General features: G+C 34.2%; 1 protein-coding gene across 2 annotated transcripts in view; it reads left to right on the forward strand.

Moving 5' to 3' along the window:
- The window catches only part of LOC150084753 (uncharacterized), a 328,924-nt gene that overhangs the window by 249,190 nt on the left and 59,566 nt on the right, over positions 1-20,168 (forward strand). For both annotated transcript variants that reach the window (XM_090375493.1, XM_090375494.1), the window contains exon 14: positions 1,152-1,221. In XM_090375493.1, coding sequence (XP_090231619.1) covers positions 1,152-1,221 — 70 coding nt within the window. The remainder of the gene's footprint in view (positions 1-1,151; positions 1,222-20,168) is intronic.

Below are 20,168 nucleotides of genomic sequence, written 5' to 3' on the forward strand. Positions count from 1 at the left end.
TTTTAAAATTAGCTGTGCATCATTTATACAGGGTAAGCATGATAAATTTTACAGTGTAATCTTAATCTTGTTTGTGCATAATCTGAAGAAAAACTGACATATTAGTAGTATGCTCTCTATTTTGTAATTTTTGGGTGAACTAACAATATATTTACATTGGAAGTCTTCTTGACCTTTGTATATGTTATATTTGTATGTATTAATATTAATCAAAATGATTTCCAACACAAATATATTGGTAGTTATACACAAAAATTATAAAAAGAGTATACAAACATCATAGCAGTCTTTCTTCGTATTATTCCAAACCAATTATCAGAAATAACTGATGCCCAGCCCATATTAATACTTCCCTCAGCCAACAAACTAAATAAAAGGTATGATCAAAAAGTTCAATTTGTATGTTTAAATGGTAGTGTTATAGCAAGTTGCAGCTTGTCACAACATATTCAGTTGTTCAACTAAGCATAGTAACATATGAATCATCCATTTATCTGCAGTCTATCTGAATAATTAGCACACATTGAATAGTTTTCTGTGTTGTTGCATTTTAAACTGATGATTTTTACTGAGCAGCAAATTTGTATAAAATTTTGTTTCAAATTAGGGAAGATTGCATCAGAAACCCACAAGATGATAGAGAAAAAAAGCTTAGATTTGAGAGTTCTAATTTAATTATTTTGTCCTTTTAAATCATTTTTAAACATCTAACACCTTATATTACATTACATATTTGAAGGTAAATATTGTAAAAAATAATAAGTTTTTGCCATTCATTTTAAGTTAAGAATTTTCATTACCTACAGATTACAAATCATCAACAGTTTTGATTTAGTTTTGAATTGAACTCTATATATATGATAGCCCCATATACTAATTATTTGTTTATGAATAGTTATGTTGATAAGGATGTGGAGGGACTTATTAAGTTATATTAACTTATTTATTAGTCTTGTTAAGAACATTCAAATATCTAAGTATTCTAGCCGCTCATTAGAATTGCTAATTTTAAATATTTCAATTTCATTCTTATCTCATTTGTATTTATTCCAGTTACCTTTTTTTTTTCTTTTTTTTTTTTTAACGGGATAAATTTTAATACAGTTTATTTTGATAGTTTTAATAATTTATGCTGGTTGATTTTATAACAGAATACTGGTAGTTGAACAAGATTTGGAGAAAGCAAAGGAACAGAAAGGACAGCTGCAAAATGAGTATAAAGTACATATCAATGTGAACAAATTTCTTTAGATTGCATAACTGTTGATCAATTAGAATTTTTTTTTGTTAATGGTGACCTTTACAACTTGTTTAGTGTGCATATATAAATGTTTATTTTCTGAATACAGTAAAATCTCAGTTAACCAACATTTTTTGTACTGACTTTCCATTGTAACCAATATTCTGTTGACAGTATCATTAATTCTATCGACAGTATCATTAATTTTTTGATATTTGCAGCAATAGCATGCACATTTTCATTTCAAATCTCCACTACATTTCTTTTTATTTATTATCTTTCTGTACTGTATTACATTTTTATTTTTGAATGTTTTGTTTTCTATGCATGTAATTTCTCTGTTCCATTGCATTTTGATTTTCACATTCATTTGTGATCGTACAAAGGCAGAGTATCCTTTCCTTTCTCTTGTCTAACCTAAAGTTTTAATGTTTTCAGTTACAATCTTTTACTATTTTGCTAAATTTAGGCAAGCTAAGAGAAATTCCATGTAACAAAATTTATAGATGTATGCAGTCATTGGTGTTTCAGTTACATGAAGGAAGTTTACTGAGTTAGATTGTGACAATCACCCCATTTTTGTCTTTGCTGCAGATGCTTTAATAAGAAGTTCCCCCTTTGTAATAGCTGCAAGTACATCTTACCTGTCCCAATAATCCTCATAAAATATTGAGGATCTGTGTCCATTCCATCCTCAATAATTAGACATTTGCAAATGGTTCTGTTTCCATACTGACTGGACAAAAATTATTCCTGCACAGTTCTTTCACATTCATTATGGAAACATGTATATATAATTGATAAAAAGGGAACCATTTCAAATGCAGGTAATTTCAATATTTGAAGCAGCTTAAAATATAATGCTACTCTGCATTAACTCTTGCAGTCAGCGGTTGGGATGCTGTGACCTCTCCAGTGACAGACAGGCATGTGCTCTTTAGAAATGACTAAAACTCTCCAAGTAGTCAATCTAAAGTAACTTATCACTTTAATCAGATAACATCATCCATTAGGTGAATCTGTTTTCTATTAAAAACTCAAGTCGCCGCTGTGACCCATTTCGGAACTTATTGATTCCACTATCAGACAACAAGTAGCCATATTATTAGCAACCTTGCATTGAGTGGTGAAAGGATATATTAAATTTAAATGAGCAAGCATGTGGTAAGTCTTATGCATTATGGCCACAGAGGCCACTGCACCATAAAACCAAAAATCGACCAACCAAGCAGTAGGTCAGAAGAAAAATTTCCATTTGGAAATATAACTTATGTTATGTGAATGCTAAACTTCTCTAGGAAGGTTGCATGAGGCTAATATTATAATATAATTAATTAAAGGGGCAGCATTTCAAATGCAGGTAATCACCACTTAACACAAATTTGCTAATATGGCTACCTACTGTCTGATGACAGAATTAGTAAATTTTGAAACCAATCACAGCAATGTTACAGAGTTTTTAATGGATAATGGATTTGCTTAATGGGTAATGTTATTTGATTAAAAGTGATATTAGTTTCTTTAGGTTGACTACTTGGACAACTTAAAATATGATTGTAGTTTCTGGAGAGACCGCTGTGTCCCCTGATGGTTAATTGCAAAATTAACACAAGAATCATTGTATTTTAAGCTGTTTCAAATGTTGCAATTATCTATGTTCAAATGGGCTTCCCTTTTATTATAATTAAAATTCTTATTATATTATTATAATGAATTATAATTGTATTATAATATTTGTCTTGCACAGCTTTTCTCTAGGTGTTTAAAATCCATGTAACATAGTTATGTTTCCAGTTGGAAGTTTTTCTTCTGATCTACCACTTGGCTACTTGTTTAGATTCAATACATCCATTCATCACTTGACACAAAGTTGCTAATAAGGCTACTTATTGTCTGATGATGGAATCAGTAAATTTCAAAACTGGTCACAGCAGTGTCTTGTGTTTTTAATGGATACAGATTCATTTGATGGATACTATATGGTTAAAAGTGATATAAGTTATTTTAAGTTGACTACATGGACAGCTGTATTCATTTCTAAAGAGCACATTCCTGAGCTCTGTCACCATCACTGAAGAGACCCCAGCATCCCTTGACAGTTGACTTCAGAAGTTAATTTAGAGAAACATATTTTACGCTGTTTCAAACTTATCTTTTAACATAATTTTCTTGCCACAAAAGTTGTAAACCTGAAGGCACAACTTGATATTGTCTATTTAGATCACAGCAGCATTTGATACTGTCAATCTTTATGTGCTTATTTATCTTTTTAAAAGCTTCTGCTGTATTGAGTGTATTGTTTTATTCTTTATTGCAGTTCATTCTTTAATCGTTTGTTGGCACTTAAGTTTAACTGCTGCATGAAACGGTAAAGAAAAAATCAACCCCTGCGGCTGCAAACTTCTTTCTGTTATTAGATGCATAACCTTCATACTAACTCACTAATATGACAAAACTAGTTTTTTTTTTTTTTTTTTAATGAGAGCTGCCCTGTAGTCGTGAGGACCCAACTGTAAACATGTCAGTTCTGGCCATGACACATGTATCCTGTCATACTTAGATTATGCATTTATGTTTTCATTTCTTTCATTCATTTGAGTGTGAAGTCATATGGTGGAACTCAATTATGGCAACCTATGAAGAAAAACAGCAAAAACTGACAAAGCTTTTGATGAGTGTTTATTAGATGACAACTGTTTTGGTAATGGCATTTTTATTAATTGTTCATCAGACAAATATTCTATTAGTGCTAATTCAGAACCATTAGATCAGAATCATTTGCCTCCTCAAAAACTCAAGGAGAGTAAATCTGCTGTTAATTCAGCTGATATTCGTGACATTACTTACAGTTCAGCTTCTGATGGTGAATATGCTTCACTTCAGACACAATATTTTCACCGGAGACTGGAAAACCTTTATTGTCGGTGTGTCCAGAAACTAGACAAGCAGCTATAACAGAATATCCATTCTGTTATAGCTGCTTGTCTTTATCCTGATGAATCTGACTACTCAGATGGCAATTCAGACATTACTTGGGAGCCAATTGCATGTAAAGCAATTAGATTTTTTTAGTATGTGACTACAGTGAGTCTTTATATGAAGAGTATATAAATAAAACTGTGTATGACTTTTTTTTTCAACTATTTATAACCAGTGAAGTAACAAATTTTATTCTTGTTGGCACAAACTGGCTGACCAGACTAGCCGGGTGGGTAAAGTGCCTGCCTAGCAACCTAAAGGTCGTGGGTTCAAATCCCACCTCGGGCTTGGATCAGAGTAGAAAATGCAAAAACCTTGGGAGGTGCAATATGGCCACAGAAGCTGATGCGCCAACAACTAACACACAAAAAAAAAAAAAAAAAAAAAAAAGACAAACTGATATGCATCTCATTAGCCAAGCTCACCTAATATTTCATATAAATCATGTCTACATGAGTGGAACAATACAGATTTATCAGTAATTTTGTTTTCTTAGAGGTTAATGTGGATGAGGTTAATGAAACTTCCAAAAATTACTATTTGTTGGTCAGAAAATTCCATATATCAACAAAATTTGAACCAGGATGTCACAAAATCATTTTGAACTTTTATTATGTCAGATTCATTTCATTGATAATGATAACATCAGCATTGGACTGCTGTCATGGTGCAATATAACCTTGTCGTTTTTGCACCATTAAAAAAAAAAAAAAAAAAAAAAAAACCAGCATTGGACTGCCTACACAAACTTGCACCCCTATTGGAAAAACTAAGGCAACGATTTTGATACATATATATCCCAGGAGAAAATGATGTATTGATGAAACAATAATGCCATTCAAAAAGAATATTATTCTTCAAGCAGTATATAAAAAACAAAAGGCAAATTTTGGTATGAAGTTATTCAAGCTGTGCAGTGATAACAAATATACATCTGTATTCAGCATTGGGACTGTGGAAATGAAAGTGATCTTAATAAAAAGTGCATTCTTGAAGCATTCATTGCTTGATGACAGGTAAACATTATTTATGGATAATTTATACTAGTACTAAACTTGCACACACAAATTGTTGAAATGTATAACTCACTTGGTGGGAACACTAAGAAGTAATTGGAAACTGAATCCTAATTGTGTTAACATTTCAAATTTTAAAAGGGTGAAATTGTTACATTAGAAAGTAGCACAGGCATGAAATGGAAATTAAAAGGTATTGTGACCTTCAGCACAAGACATAGACTGATAGTAAAACTACTGTCTGACTGGGAAGAAATGAAATTAAATAAACCAGTTTTAATTGTGGACTCTGATTTGAAATCCTTTATCAATTATCTGATAGATAAAACCGTTGTCTTCAGCCTTGCATAGAGGAGTGAAGTAGTATCACAAACTAGCATTTGAGTTGCTGTAGGGATTAGCAGTTGTATATTTTTAAATCATTTATAAGATGGACCAAGAGTATCCTGTTATCAACAGTATTTCTAAAAAAAAGCTGGTCTCAAAATTATTAGAATAGAATGAAGAAAATCAGGAACATGTGAGACCTGGGAGTTATTTTCAGTGACTTATCAGGGAATTATACTGAGGATAGGTGGAGTAGTACCATAATATGACTGGGAAGGGGGGGCAAAAGTAGATGAGTAGTTATGGTAGTAATAGTATTTGCCATATAGTGCAAGGCTTTTGATGTTGCTCATAAAATTAGATGATGTAGTAATAGTATTCGCCGTATAGTGTAAGGAAGCCACAGGCTTTTGCTGCACTGGCAAAAAAAAAAAAAAAAAAAACGAAGTAGCTAAGAAAACACAAGGTAAGTTAAGTATTCAGTTGACCTTTGAATTTATTCAAACTGTCAGCCTCAACTACCAGGCAGGGCAATTTGTTCCAGCAATCAACAACTCGCTGGCTTAAAAAAAAAAAAAAACAAAACCTTCCTACAATCTAATCTAAACCTCAAGCCCTGTAATTTGAATTTATGACCACTAGTTCTGAATTCTTTATAACAGTGAGAATTCCACCTTCATTAATTTTACTAATCCCTCGCAGAGCCTTGTAAACCTCAATCAGGTCACCTCTGAGTTGTCTGGTTGCCAAGCTATATAACCCACATAATCGGAGTCTTTCCTCACATGGTCGTCCTTCTTTCGATCTCACCATTGGAGTTCCTGTCTTTGTCCCTCACGTCTTCAATTAATCTACAAGGCTTTCAATATCTAGCCCCTCCTATTGTGTCTGAGCAGAATTGCAGACACATACATGCTGACCTAACTTGCGGCATTTTTTTCAGAATAGTCCTATATTTCTCCAACAGATGGTCAGGTCACATACGTTTAATATCGTTAGTCCCCACATGAATAATAATTCTCTCTTTACCTTCCTTAAAATCCGACAATCTGTAAAGCAGATATCATCTTTTAAGGGCACAAAAGGTGATACCTTACATGTTGGCACTAATGATATTAAAAGTAGATGTGAGGACTTAACAAAGTACATGGTAATATTGGGGAAAAGTCAAGCGTTAACTCAAGTTTAATGAAAATTTAAATGTTTCTGCAGTTCTACCCACGTACAGTGGGAAGTTCATGATAGAGCCTTTTCAATCATTTTGGTCCTGGAGAGACTGCAAGGTTCTGTGCTTATTAACAGTAGAGGATGTTTTTTACAGAGATGGGATACACTTAAATAGAAGGAGTGCAAGAATATTTACTAATGCTATCAAGGAAATGTTATGTAGTTCAGAAAACTGCTAGCTTACAAGATTATGCAAACTAATAGATTAACTACAGCTGCAAGAGTTTAAAGTGATCCTTGCCCTGCTTTTATTGGAACATGCAGCAGCTTGGAAAGCAAAGGAGTCGAGGATTTCAAGCCCTAATGTGGGCCATATACAGGTGCACGTATACTTGCATGTACACTAATGCTGGAAGTCTAGTAATTAAATTTGAAATTGAAATCCTGATTAAGTCATCAAATGCAGAAATTGTAGAGATATTAGTATTAATATCTACTAATATATCTATCTATCTAATATATCTATGGTGCAAGGAAGCCTAAGGCTTATGCTGCACCATCCAAAAAAAGAAAAAAAGAGTAAAATAATAATTAAATTAATTTAAATAAATAATAAAATTAAACTTTGAATTTCCCTAAATTCAAAGGTCAGCTGGATAGTTTTGCTGCCTAAAATAAAACTTCCTGCAATCCAGTCTAAACATCTCTCACCCCCCGTATCTTGAATTTATGGCCCCTGGTTCTAAAATCATTTATAACTGTGAAAATTTCATCCTCATTCATTTTACTTATGCCTCTCAGAGCCTTAAACACCTCGATCAAGTCTCCTCTAAGATGCCTAGTTTCCAAGCTGTGCAACGCACATATTCTATGTCTCTCCTTATATGGATGCCCTTTTACCGATGTCACCAGGCGAGCTACTCGTCTTTGGACCCTTTCAAGAAGCTCAATGTCTTTTTTTAGGTGTGGTCTCCATACATGAACACAGTATTCCAAGTGTGGTCTAACAATAGCCTTATATAATAGGATTATGATGTCTTTTTTAATTGATATTGGAGACATGGTATCACTCAGACGTAAATGATGTGCAATTTGAATATGAGAATAGAGAAAGGACAGATGGGGGGTAGTGTTTATGTTCTTAGTTAAGAAGCATATTAATTAAATCTGAAGCAGTGCATCCAGTTGACATAAATGGCCAGTGCAATGTTCAATGAGTTTGGTGTGACATAAACACTGGGAAACAAAAATGAGAGTAGAGTAGGAGCGTATTATAGGCATAATGACCATGATGAGTATAACTAACAAATAAACAGGAAATAGAGTGGGCCAGTAAATCAGGATGTCTTATCACAGGTGATTTTAACTTATAAGATATTGACTGGAACTTGTGGGTTGTCACTCATTCAGTAACAAGGCTTTTGTGGATTTATTGGATGACTGTTTTATGTATCAAAAGGAAGTTAGAGAGGCAACAACAGGAAACAGTACACATGAGCTAGTTATCAGCAGTGATTCTTCCTGCATTAAGAATGTGCAGGTAAAAGGCACACTATGCAAAGGCAGTGATCACAGTGTAATGATGTGGGATTTATTGGAAGAAAACTACTGTGAAGGTAAAGGGAAGGGCTTTTGTTTTTCTAAACAGGCTACAGTGGTCTCAGACAGTTTTTAAATTTTATGCGGTGGGATTTATTTGAAAACTATTGTCAAGGTAAAGAGAAGGATTTTTCTTTCATAACTTCAGTGGGACCAACTGATGTTACCAACAGCAAATTTTAAATGGGAAGCATTCGGGGAAGTAATCATAGAAGCTACTAGGCTTTTCATACCAACTAAGGAATACTGTTCAAGGCTTAAACTGAAATGGATATCATATGAGCTAATGAGACTTGTGGCAGATTAAAAATGCATGGAATACATATAAATTTTCAGGTTAAATGATACAGAAGCCTATGGTAGATATAAACTAGTCTGCAATTAAGTCAAGAAAGAGGTTAAGCAAGCTAAGACAGATGTAGATAAGAAGCCTCTGGTAAAGAAAAGAAGCAAAGACTTCGTTACTAATGATAACAGTAGTAGGAAGGGGTTGATTCACATTGGTATCTATAGTTTAACTCTTGATGATCCTGTTCAGGTGTATTTTGCATCTACATTCACATATGAGGAATTTTTTAGAGAAAGCGATCCAGATCCAGAAGTTTATCAAACTCTAGTAGGGAGCTGAATGATTTTGTGATAACTAAGAAAAAGTGAATGAAATTACTGAAGCTAAACTTAAAAAAAAAAAAAAAAGCACCTGGAGTGAATGGATCTATCTAATTATATTAAGGGAGGCAGAAAAGGAGGTAAGCAAACCCCCAGCCATAATTATTAGGGCAACTTTGGATTCAGAGGCCAGCCCCTGTGGAGTGGAGATGTGCAAATCTATCCCAGTCCACAAAGTGGGATCATAAGGTGACTTGATTAATTACAAACTTGTTAGCTTAGCTTCTGTTCCAGGGAAAATAATGTAGTCACTGGTTAAGTGGTAATGCAGGACCCTCTAGACAGGAATGCAGTTATACTGCAGTCACATTATGGATTTGTTACTGGGCTACCTTGACTGATCAATCACATTGGATACTCTGATGCAGTAACAAAGGAACTAGATGCAAAAAAATAATTTTAATATCATATACTTGGATTTCAAGAATGTTTTTAATACTGTTGCACATAAGACTACTGTACAAGTTTGAAACAGTGTTGCATCAAGGGCAAGTTACTGTTATGAATAAAGAGATGGTTGAGTGGGAGAAAACTTGGTTAATAATGCACACTACTCTTTGTGGACTGATTTTATTATTAGTGGAATACCTAAGGCTGAGTGCTGGGCCCATTTTGTTTTCTTTATTTATTAATGCTATTGATAAAGGTATATTGCACTTAATGTCTAAATTTACAGGTGACACAAAAGTTGGCATAGCGGTTAATAACAGTAATTAAGGTAAGACAATTCAACAAGACCTAGAAAAATTAGGGAGGTGGGCTAATAAATGGCAGTTGAAATTTAACATTGTGTTACTCGCACACACATTGATGGGGAGTGCACCATCGATGTGTGTGCATGTGGATAGTGACTATGGACGGTGCTTTAGGTGTTCCTAATATTTTTCATCATTACTTTGGATATGGCGCCTTAGGCACCATCGTCTCTGACTTCCCTTATTCTAAGTGTTCATGTAGTGGTAGGTAGGACAACAATCTCGTATATCCTCAGTAATAAAAAGGGGGAAACGCATCCTTCTACCACAATTTGGATTAGCATTGTGATATTCATTGAGAAATTATTTAATAACCCTCTTGACACCGCAATAAACATATTTCTACTTCTGGTTTTTCTCTGGTGTGGATGAGAATATTAGCAAAGAGAGAGACTATTATTTCAAACAAAACATTTATTATAAAAGGCTAAGAAACAATCATGCATCACTCTTAACTTCCAACATGATTTAACAGATTAAAAACATGAGCATTCTAATATGATATTTACGAGAATAAGACAACATAGTAATTAATGGTAATGGTCACCTGCTTGTGCCCATATTATCATAGATACTCATAAGTAGCTATCATTATTATTTCAAACAAGTTCATAGAGATATCAATTCATTAGCAATATCTCTCAAGTCACAAAATACTAAGAAAAGTATAATATACAAAGAACACAAAATATTAGTAAAAAATATGTAATGTTAGGAAGAAACCATTTTGTCATTATCGTTCCTTATGAGTAAGAATTAACATGAATAATTTCTATTCACTTATCATTCACAAACAATCTCTTTTTGCACTTATGGAAAAGGGATTTCAACTTGCCCTGTTCTTCTCCATCTCAGCTGAACTCTCTCTCTCTCTCTCTCTCTCTCTCTCTCTCTCTCTCTCTCTCTCTCTGGTGACTTCAGTGGGGCACTGGCATCTTCCGCGGTAACAACACAGGCACAAACCACTATGAAAATCCTTTACAACATTTTCGTGTACTTGGGTCAAAACTGCTCCCGACTACTCTCCTCCTCGCACCCTTCCCTCTTTTATTGGATCTTTCAAGGACCCTTTTTAAGTCAGCAGTTTCTCCCAAAGTTTATACAAACCTGGCCTCTCATTGGGCACTGAAGTGCGGACTCATGTCTCAAGCATTTAGACAAACTTGTCCATCATGTCCGATGATTACCCAACAGTATCTTGCACATTTCTGTTTTTTGTCATGAAAGGCTGACATCTTAAACATGTTGTTATTTGGTTTTTAGGAGTATTAGGAACTAAGGCCATATTGCTCCGGGTATATGCAATAGTCATTCCCTGACCTTTCCGCATCCTCCGTATTTGGTGGTGACGGTCTCGAATCCCCAGTCTAATCAAGAAGCGTGTGCTACACACTGCTGCTCCTTCCCATCTGGCTACGGAGGCGCCTCTTAAACATGTGAATGCTTGCTGGAGGAATTTTCACTTACCTGAGCTATGAGCGAATGGCTTCTCGATCTGTTGTTTATATCAGCCAGCTGCCTTTTCTGACCAAAGTAACCTTTAACAACGGAAATCGCCACAACACAGGCTCTAAGTTATGAGTTTACCTAGCTTTTCCTGACTGGCAGAGTTACAAGTGGAGAAATTTTGGTATCGTCTTTAAGCCATGTTTTTAAATAAATGTACATTTAGTTCAACTGGTTTTCCTTTTTAGTTGGTGGATTTTACAGATTATAGATAACCACAGATTGTTGTTTATTGATAAATGACATTGATAACAAAAACAAGCAGAATAATGATTTTAATAAATAATAAGGGTTAATTCACAATGGAAATTAGAAGGAAAGGTGTGAAATTTATTTAACTTGTAACAATTGACCAATGCATGGTACTACATGTGGTAGCAATGATCTCAGATTTATGTACCAACTTTGTGGTATTACACTCAGAAAGTAGAAAATGAAATAGACCTTGAGGTAATTTTTTAGTCAGATATGAGGTTTTCTGAGTAGTGCTGCCAGGACAGCTTGTGGGGTTTTGTCAGTGATATGCAGAAATTTTGCTATAAGCAATAAGGATATTGATTATCCACTTGTATAAGGCAATTTAGGCCGCATCTTGTGTACTGCATACAGCTCTGAAGGCTTCATTTTAGGAAGGATGTAGATCTCTTTGAACAGATAAGGGCAACAATATTATTGACAGGAACAAAAGGTTATCTTTTTAAGACAGGCTACAGTTCTGAAATTTGTAGCCTCTGGAGATTAGACACCTGGAGGTGAACTAATTGAGGCATTTAAGGCTTTGAATGGATTGAACAAGCTCAGTTTTGATGGCATTCTTCCTCTTACTTAGAATACACAGAAGGGGGCATAAATTCAAATTGTGGAAGGATGACAGGATAGATATACAGAAGTTTGCCTTCAGCCAGCAGGTAGGTGAATGTTGGAAGAAACCTCCAGTGTTTTGGAACTGTTGTTTTGGAGGTGAGTGTCTTGAATAAATTGAAGAACTGATCAAACTATTGGAGGGGTGGACTGATGAGCTTGTGTTTTTTTTTTTTTGCCAAATGCTGTTATAAGCATGCTTTCTTGCATCATTTAATACTAGCATGTAGGAATTATGACATAATGTGAACTTTTAGGAATTATTACCAAAATGTACATATAAAAATGCACTGCAAACAATTGACATACTAATGGACGTAAAAATCATGTTGATCAGTGTAATTTTAACTCTTTTAACTTTTAGATTTCAACTCCAATTTTTTTTCTTACCTGATGTTCCAAATTTTGTCTAGATTTATTGGTTATTTTACTGGGAGTAAGAAAATTGTACAATAATATATTAAACATTTTTCAAATGGAAAACATCCCTTCCCTTTATTACACCCTATATTTATTTATGGTGTGCACATGCATGCCAGGCATTAAATGTATAGGTTAATAAACTACTTTGTTCTCATTTATCATTCCTTGGCACCTTAAGTCTTTAAACTTTTTGAAGAATTAATTTTATAGATAAGCAGATAAAAACTTACAAAATTTCCAGAATGTACTACACTTTTAAAATTGGGGATTGGGGACAACTGAGCTTCATAGTTACTAACTTCTCATCTATCAGAACAGTTTTTTACTTCATTTTCTAAATGAGGTGTTATATACAACTTGTATTATGGAGGCTGTGCATAAGAATTAGGTCCTAAAATTATTTTTTTCATTAGAAGATAATATAACATTTCTGCATGTAATTATATGTCATAGTTCACTTCATAATTCATGCTTCAGATAAACATAAAAGTAACGTTGAACTGATGGAGTATATAGAAGTAGTCTCAAAACTCTCTTCTGAAAATATCCTTCCCTAAGATTAATTTTACTATTTTAGATATTTTCCACCCCGCACTCTCTTTTGAATAAACTTTATAGCAACTAGACATGACATATTTTACATGGCACTCTAGGTGCCATGTAAATCCTAAAAATGATGTTTAATATGTAAGCCATCAGGCTATGAATTAGCAAAACCTTTATCTGGATGGATGTCTTGGCACTTTGAACCCACAAGAAAGGGTTTGAAATACCTTGGCGATTATTAGGCATGCATACTTTTACAATTATTTTATGCAGATTATTAGGCAATGAATCCTTTTCTGGTCCCACTTTCTTTTTATTCCAGCCTTGCAAGGTAAAACTGGTTTTATTTTAAGGATCTCATTATTGTTGAAGTACTTCCACTTTACTTTGTTATGTTTGGGAGCCAGACTACTTGAAACATTCAGTCTTTTGCTGACGAACTTGAAAACATAGCTATGTAATTATGTTTTCAAGGTATATATTTCCAGGTACATATAAGTTAAAAGTTTCAAAGTGAGAAATTTCTGTCCTTAACAAGAATAGTATAGTTTATAATCTTGCTTATTATTTGCTAATGTCACAGTAGAAGATATTCAAGGTATTTTATAATAGATACAAGAGAGTTTCTCTTGTATCTATTATAGAATACCTTTCCTCAATGCCAAAATATATTTTCCTATTCAGAAAAAAAAAATTTTAATGTTGTTCCTTCAGTCAAGCTTTTTAGCAATCCATTGAGCAAGCAAATGAGAAATAAATACTTCTCTTTGAGAATTTTTTCTAATAGTTTTTCTTCAAGCAAAATAGTAGTTGTTGGTTTGGTTTTTTAGGAGCATTAGCAGCCAAGGCCATATTGCTCCGGAATATGCGGTGGTCATTCCCTGACCTTTCCGCATCCTCCGTATTTGGTGGTGACGGGCTCGAACCCCGGTCTAATCAAGAAGCCTGTGCTACGCAGTGTTGCTCCTTCCCACCTGGCTACGGAGGCGCCATCAAAATAGTAGTGATTGATCAAATTCCTAATACAATATGGTCAAAAAATAAATCTTTATTACAATGCAATACATGACCAATGGTCAAAAAATAAATCTTTATTACAATGCAATACATGACCAATGGTCAATAGTTTTATGTAGATAAAAAACTGCTCATTGAAATGTAACAAAAAAAAAAAAACAATGCCAACTGAGGTTTAACATTAATAAATGTAATGGTTTCTGTTCTCAAGGTCTTGGGAACAGAACCCAGTAGCTTACAGACTGTCGGGTGGGCAGCAAAGATTGAAGGTAGCTCATTTCGAAAAAAACAATAAAAAAAAACCCTTCTAAAGATGGTTTACAGAAGGATCAGAAGGTTAGTAGGCAAGATTGGTGAGAAGTACTAATCACTGTCCCTATTAAGAACAGCTTAGTTGTTCCTAATAGAGATCACTCATAGGTACTGCATCCAACAACAGTCCTGCTTTACATGATTTGTTATATCTTTTGAAACTAAAAATAGGAAACAGAATGACAAATTTTTGTGCAAAAACATGGTAAACAAAATGAATTTATAAATTAAATAAAATTACATTTTAAAATCAGAATTAATGATGTAATCAACTAAATTTATACAAACACTAAAACATAATTCTTTGATTCCCATAGAACATTAAAAATAATTCTAAACTTAATTAACCCAATGCTTGAATCACTAGTGGCTCTCTGGTAACTTTTTTATTGCTTTGTTTGAAAAAATTTGTTGGAAAATGTCTAGTTCAATTTCTTGTCACAATGACACAATTTTATTTCAATACACCTATTGGTTCACTGATAATTCTTTGTTTAGAAATATGATTTTTAATGATGTTTGCATAATAAGTGTTAAATGCTGTTTAAATGTCATATGTCATTATAATCATAAATTAATAAAATGAAACACTTTATTCTTGTGATTTTTGGTAAATTAATTTTAATTTATTAGCTAATGTAGGTGTACATATATATGACTTGGGCATTTTACCAAATTTGAAATCGGTGGACTGGTTAATTGATATTTCAAAACTTAGCTTCTGTTTTGTTTTCAAGATAATAAATGTAACATAAAGAAAAGGAAAGAAATCAAGGTGAATTTTAAAGGTTAGGGATATATTTATGCATAAATGTAGATTGCAGCTGTATTTGTTTTGCAATAAAAAAAAAAGTCATTTAAAGTTGTCATGAAATCACCAAATAGTATAACAAGAAAGCAACTAGACCAAACACCAGATATTGATACTGTACCTTATATACCAGAAATCACTCAGAAGATAGTAAAAGTTGCTAAGTCATTTATCATAGCTACTTACTATACAGGATCTGCTTCCCTCAAGAACATATTCAGAAAAACAGGAACGAGATACATCCTAAGAGGTCCGGTGTACAAACTCCAGTGCAACTGTGGAAAATATATACTGAGTTCGCTTTGCATTAGCAACACCCCTTGTGTAGGAATGGACTGATCAGTGACATTGGTGAAGGCTCAAAGTTGGGAATAGCTAATATAAGACTGTAGTTTGCATATGTGGCTACCAGTTTTTGATTGCCAGTGAGAAGAATGAGTCAGTGTCAAGATTTTTCTGACTTTGAACATTAAAAGGTTGTGGGTCAAGGTCTGCAGATGCCATTATCTTGACAACAGCCGACATGGTTAAATGCTTCCTTTCTGTGGTGTCATCAGCCTACCAAGATTGGCCTAATAGCAATTGAACAACCAGCCAAAAGTAACACATGGGACAGACACATATGATCGACCTGTGGTGAGTGTTGTGTGTCCTGTCTTCATGGAGAAATATTAGTGGAGTTCCCCATGGTTCAGTGCTGAGCCCATTGTTGTTTTCAATATTTAATAGTGATATCAGTGAACACATCACGTATAATGTCTACATTTTCAGATGATATGAAGATTAGCATAGTGATTAACAACAGTAATCAGGGTTGCTACTGCAGCAAGATCTAGATAAATTAGTCAAATGGGCTGAGAAGTGGCAATTAAAGTTTAATATTGACAAATACAAGGAACTTCATATGGGTAGCAGTAATCCCAAATTAATGTACAACTTTCTCACAGAGCATATTTTGATAATGTCACACCTGCCTGCCTCTAGTTACATTAGCTTCACATTTTACCTTTTCACTATAATTTATAGAGACAGAGCTTATACTCAGACTTAATCACCAAACATTTCATATAATTACCAGTTTTATATTTCATTGTATAAATAGGGACAAAAAAGTATACTTTGAAGATAAATAGATTAAATTTCTCTTGAACCTGAATCTTGCCTAATTAAAGTTTTATATTTTATGACATGACTTTAATTGACAAAAACATGTTAAACAACATTTATTTTTGATGCTATCAAGGCAGTGTTAGGTGGGTCCGAAAACTGCTAGCTCGCGGGGATACACAGACTAAAAGGTTAACAGTGGCCGCAAGCAGCGGCAAAAGTGATTCTTGCACTGCTTCTATTGGAATAAGCAGCAACATGGAAAGCAAGGCAATAGAGATTTCCAGTTGGGATTCATAGTGCACCAAAACCAAATAAATTCATAGTGCACCAAATAAATACATACTCTTAGGGTAACTAAGAGTAGAAATAGGTGCATGTATACTTTCATGTACACCAATGCTAGGAGTATAGTTAATAAATTTTATGACTTGAAGTACTAGTCAAGACATCAAAGGCAGATATCATTGGGATATCAGAGATGTGTCACACAGATATAAGCAGTGCAGAATTGGAATTTGGGGAGTAGTGTGTACAGAAAGGATAGACAGAACACGAAGGGAGGAGGGGTTATACTGTTAGTTAAGAAACACAAAATCTAAGGAAGTGCATCCAATTGATGTTGGTGGACAATGCACTGTTGAGTCTGTTTGGTGTGACATAAACACTGGGAAAGGAAAAATGAGAGAAGGTATGTGTGTTATAGGCCTAATGAATCTAGTGAGTATAATGAGCAATTGTGCAGAGAAATAGTGGACCAGTAAATAGAATGTCTTATAATGGGCGATTTTAACTTTCCAGATATTGACTGGAACTTGTGGATTGATCACTCGCACACTAGCAAAACTTTTTTGGATTTATTTGATGACATGTTTTTTACAGCAACATGTTCGAGAGGCAAGCAGAAGGAGTAATATTCTTGATCTAATTATCAGCAGTTAAGAATTTGCAGATAAAGGAACCACTGGGTGACAGTGATCACAATGTACTGATATGGGAATTACTTAAAGATGTAACTACCATCAGGTGCCTCTGTAGCCAGGTGGGCAGGAGCAGCAGTGCGTAGCACATTCTTCTTGATTAGACCGGGGTTTGAGCCCGTGACCACCAAATACAGAGGATGCGGAAAGGTCAGGGAATGACCACCGCATATCCCCAGAGCAATATGGCTTTAGTTGCTAATGCTCGTAAAAACAAAACAACAACAACAACTACCATCAAGGCTAAAGGGAAGGGCTTTTTCTTTCGTAAAGGTGGCTACAGGGGTCTCAGACAATTTTTAAATTCTGTACAGTGAGATCAACTAATGAAGTTACCAACGTTGAATTCTAAATGGGAAGCCTTCAGGGACTTAATCTTGGAGGATACTAGTCTTTTCATTCCAACTAAGAAATACTGTTCAGGGTTCAGGCCTAAATGAATGTCAGATGAATTAATGAGGCTTGTGGCAGAGAAGAAAAATGTATGAGATGCATATAAATTATCAGGTGACACAGAAACCTATGTCAGATATAAGCTTGTCTGTGATCAAGTCACAAAGGAGGTTAGGCAGGCGAAGGCAGATTACAAGAAATCTTTGGCAAAGGATGCAAAGAAAATTAGCAAAGAGTTCTTTTCTTATCTAAACTCTGGAGGGAAAGGGATGAATCAGATCGAACCACTTAACGTAGATGGTTTGACTGTTGATGATCGTGCTCAGATAGCTGATAAACTGAATGAGTATTTTGCATCTACATTCACACATGAAGAGTTATTCAAGGAGGGGAATGCTAGAAGCTTATCAAATATTAACAGGGAGCTAAGTGAATTTTGTAATAACTGAGAGCAAAGTGGAGGAGTGCTTGTTGAAGTTAAACATAAGGAAGGCACCCGGGATGGACAGGATCTATCCAGTTATATTAAAGAAGGCAACAAAAGAAGTAAGCAAACCCTTAGCCATAATTATGAGAGCTTCCTTGAACTCAGGGGAGGTCCCCATGGACTGGAGGTGTGCAAATGTATCACCAATTCACAAAGGGGGTTCAAAAGGTGACACAAGTAACTATAGACCAGGGGTGAGCACGCATGAGGTCAATGAGAGCCGCATTCTGGTTTTTCATATATTATAAAAAGCCACACCATAGTTACATAGTATTAAATATTCAAATTTAATTTAATTTAATTAATATGATTACATATTCTACACAAGTCTTAAGTGCTATGTAAAGTATACACATATAAGAAAATATAATTAAGAGAAAGAAAATACAATAATTATTTCAAAATTTTAATAATAAAAAAAAAAATACAATAAAAATGCGTTAATAAAAAGTATAACATTTAATGAAGACCTTTGGTCAAATCTTTGAAATTTGGCGTAAAATTTGTTAAAGCTGTTCGCAGCAATTCAGTGAGATGATGATTTGTCAACTGTGAATGATATTTCGACTTCACAAACTTCATTGTGGAGTACAAAGATTCACAGCAATATGTTGTAATTGAAAATTACAACATAAATTGAAATTAGGCGGCAAGCAGCTTTCTTTAAATGTGGATATTTTGATTCTGGCACAAGTTTCCAAAATTCAGTTATAGAAGTAGATTTTTGCTGCATTTGCAATGCCTGATCCTCTTTCATCTCTAATAACTCCAATTCCCCAGCCGCTTTTTCAACAAGTATTATTTCAGAAATTGGAAATCTATCTTCAATAATATCACAAATAAATGGGTTCACGAAATATGCAAATATAGATTTCAAATTTTTCAAATCTTCAAACCTATGTTTGAAATCTGCTTGCAATTCTTCCAATTTTTCTTTGTATTCATCTAACTTTTCTTCTTTGATATTAATTATATTTGCTTTTACCCGTGGAAAATGATTAAATATTTTGTTCTTAAGATCGTACACAAAAAGCCAAAGTTTTGCTTCAAAACTAAATACAGTTTGTGACAAATAAATAATATTTTTTTCCTTTCCTTGTAAGGAACATTAAGTCAGAAAGCCAAGTTTCATTTTCTAATTCTGGGTATTTTTTTCCTTTTTCTTTTGTAAATGTTATGATAGAATTTAGAAGTTCCACAAAATGGCTCAAAACATTGTAAGTTGACAGCCATCTTATAACACACCATAGGGATAAATCACTGGGGGCAATTCATCTGTTTCATCATTCACTCGCAACTCTTCTAAAAAGTTCTTAAATTGACTATGTGTTTTGGCATTTGTTCTAATTAAATTCACAATCTGCAAAACAATCTTTCCACACATTTTCGTATTTGAAGTACTTCGCTATGAGATGCTCGCGGTGAATTATGCAGTGAAGAGGTAAGAAATGTGGAATTTTAGGATCGTTGTTTAAAAGACCAGTGAGACCTTGGTTTTTCCCTATCATTGCAGGCGCTCCGTCAGTCGCAACACTTACAAGTTTATCACAAGGCAATTCAAACCTGTTCATTACTTCATCAAGCACATTTCTAACATCGATACCACGAGTTGTTTCGATAAGAGCTACTAGGTCTAACATTTCTTCCTTCACATTTACGTCTGCAGATACATAGCAGACAAAAACGGCCAATTGTGGAACATCCTGAATGTCTGTAGACTCGTCGAGAGCTAAACTAAATGCTGTACAATTTTTAAATCACACATCAAACTATTTTCAACATTTTTACTAATTGCACCAATACGACGCTCAGTTGTACGGCGTGACATAGGAACCTGTGTGATCAATTTATGCAGTTTTGTATTATCTGGATCCAACACTTTAACCACTTCTTCCAAGATTCTTTTAATAAATTCTCCTTCTCCATATGGACGTTTGGCATGAGCAATGTTCCAAGCTATCAAAAAACTAGCT

This window comes from Mastigoproctus giganteus, chromosome 6 (genome assembly GCF_048544385.1).
Source record: "Mastigoproctus giganteus isolate SK-2022 chromosome 6, ASM4854438v1, whole genome shotgun sequence".
Taxonomy (NCBI): Eukaryota; Metazoa; Arthropoda; class Arachnida; order Uropygi; family Thelyphonidae; genus Mastigoproctus; species Mastigoproctus giganteus.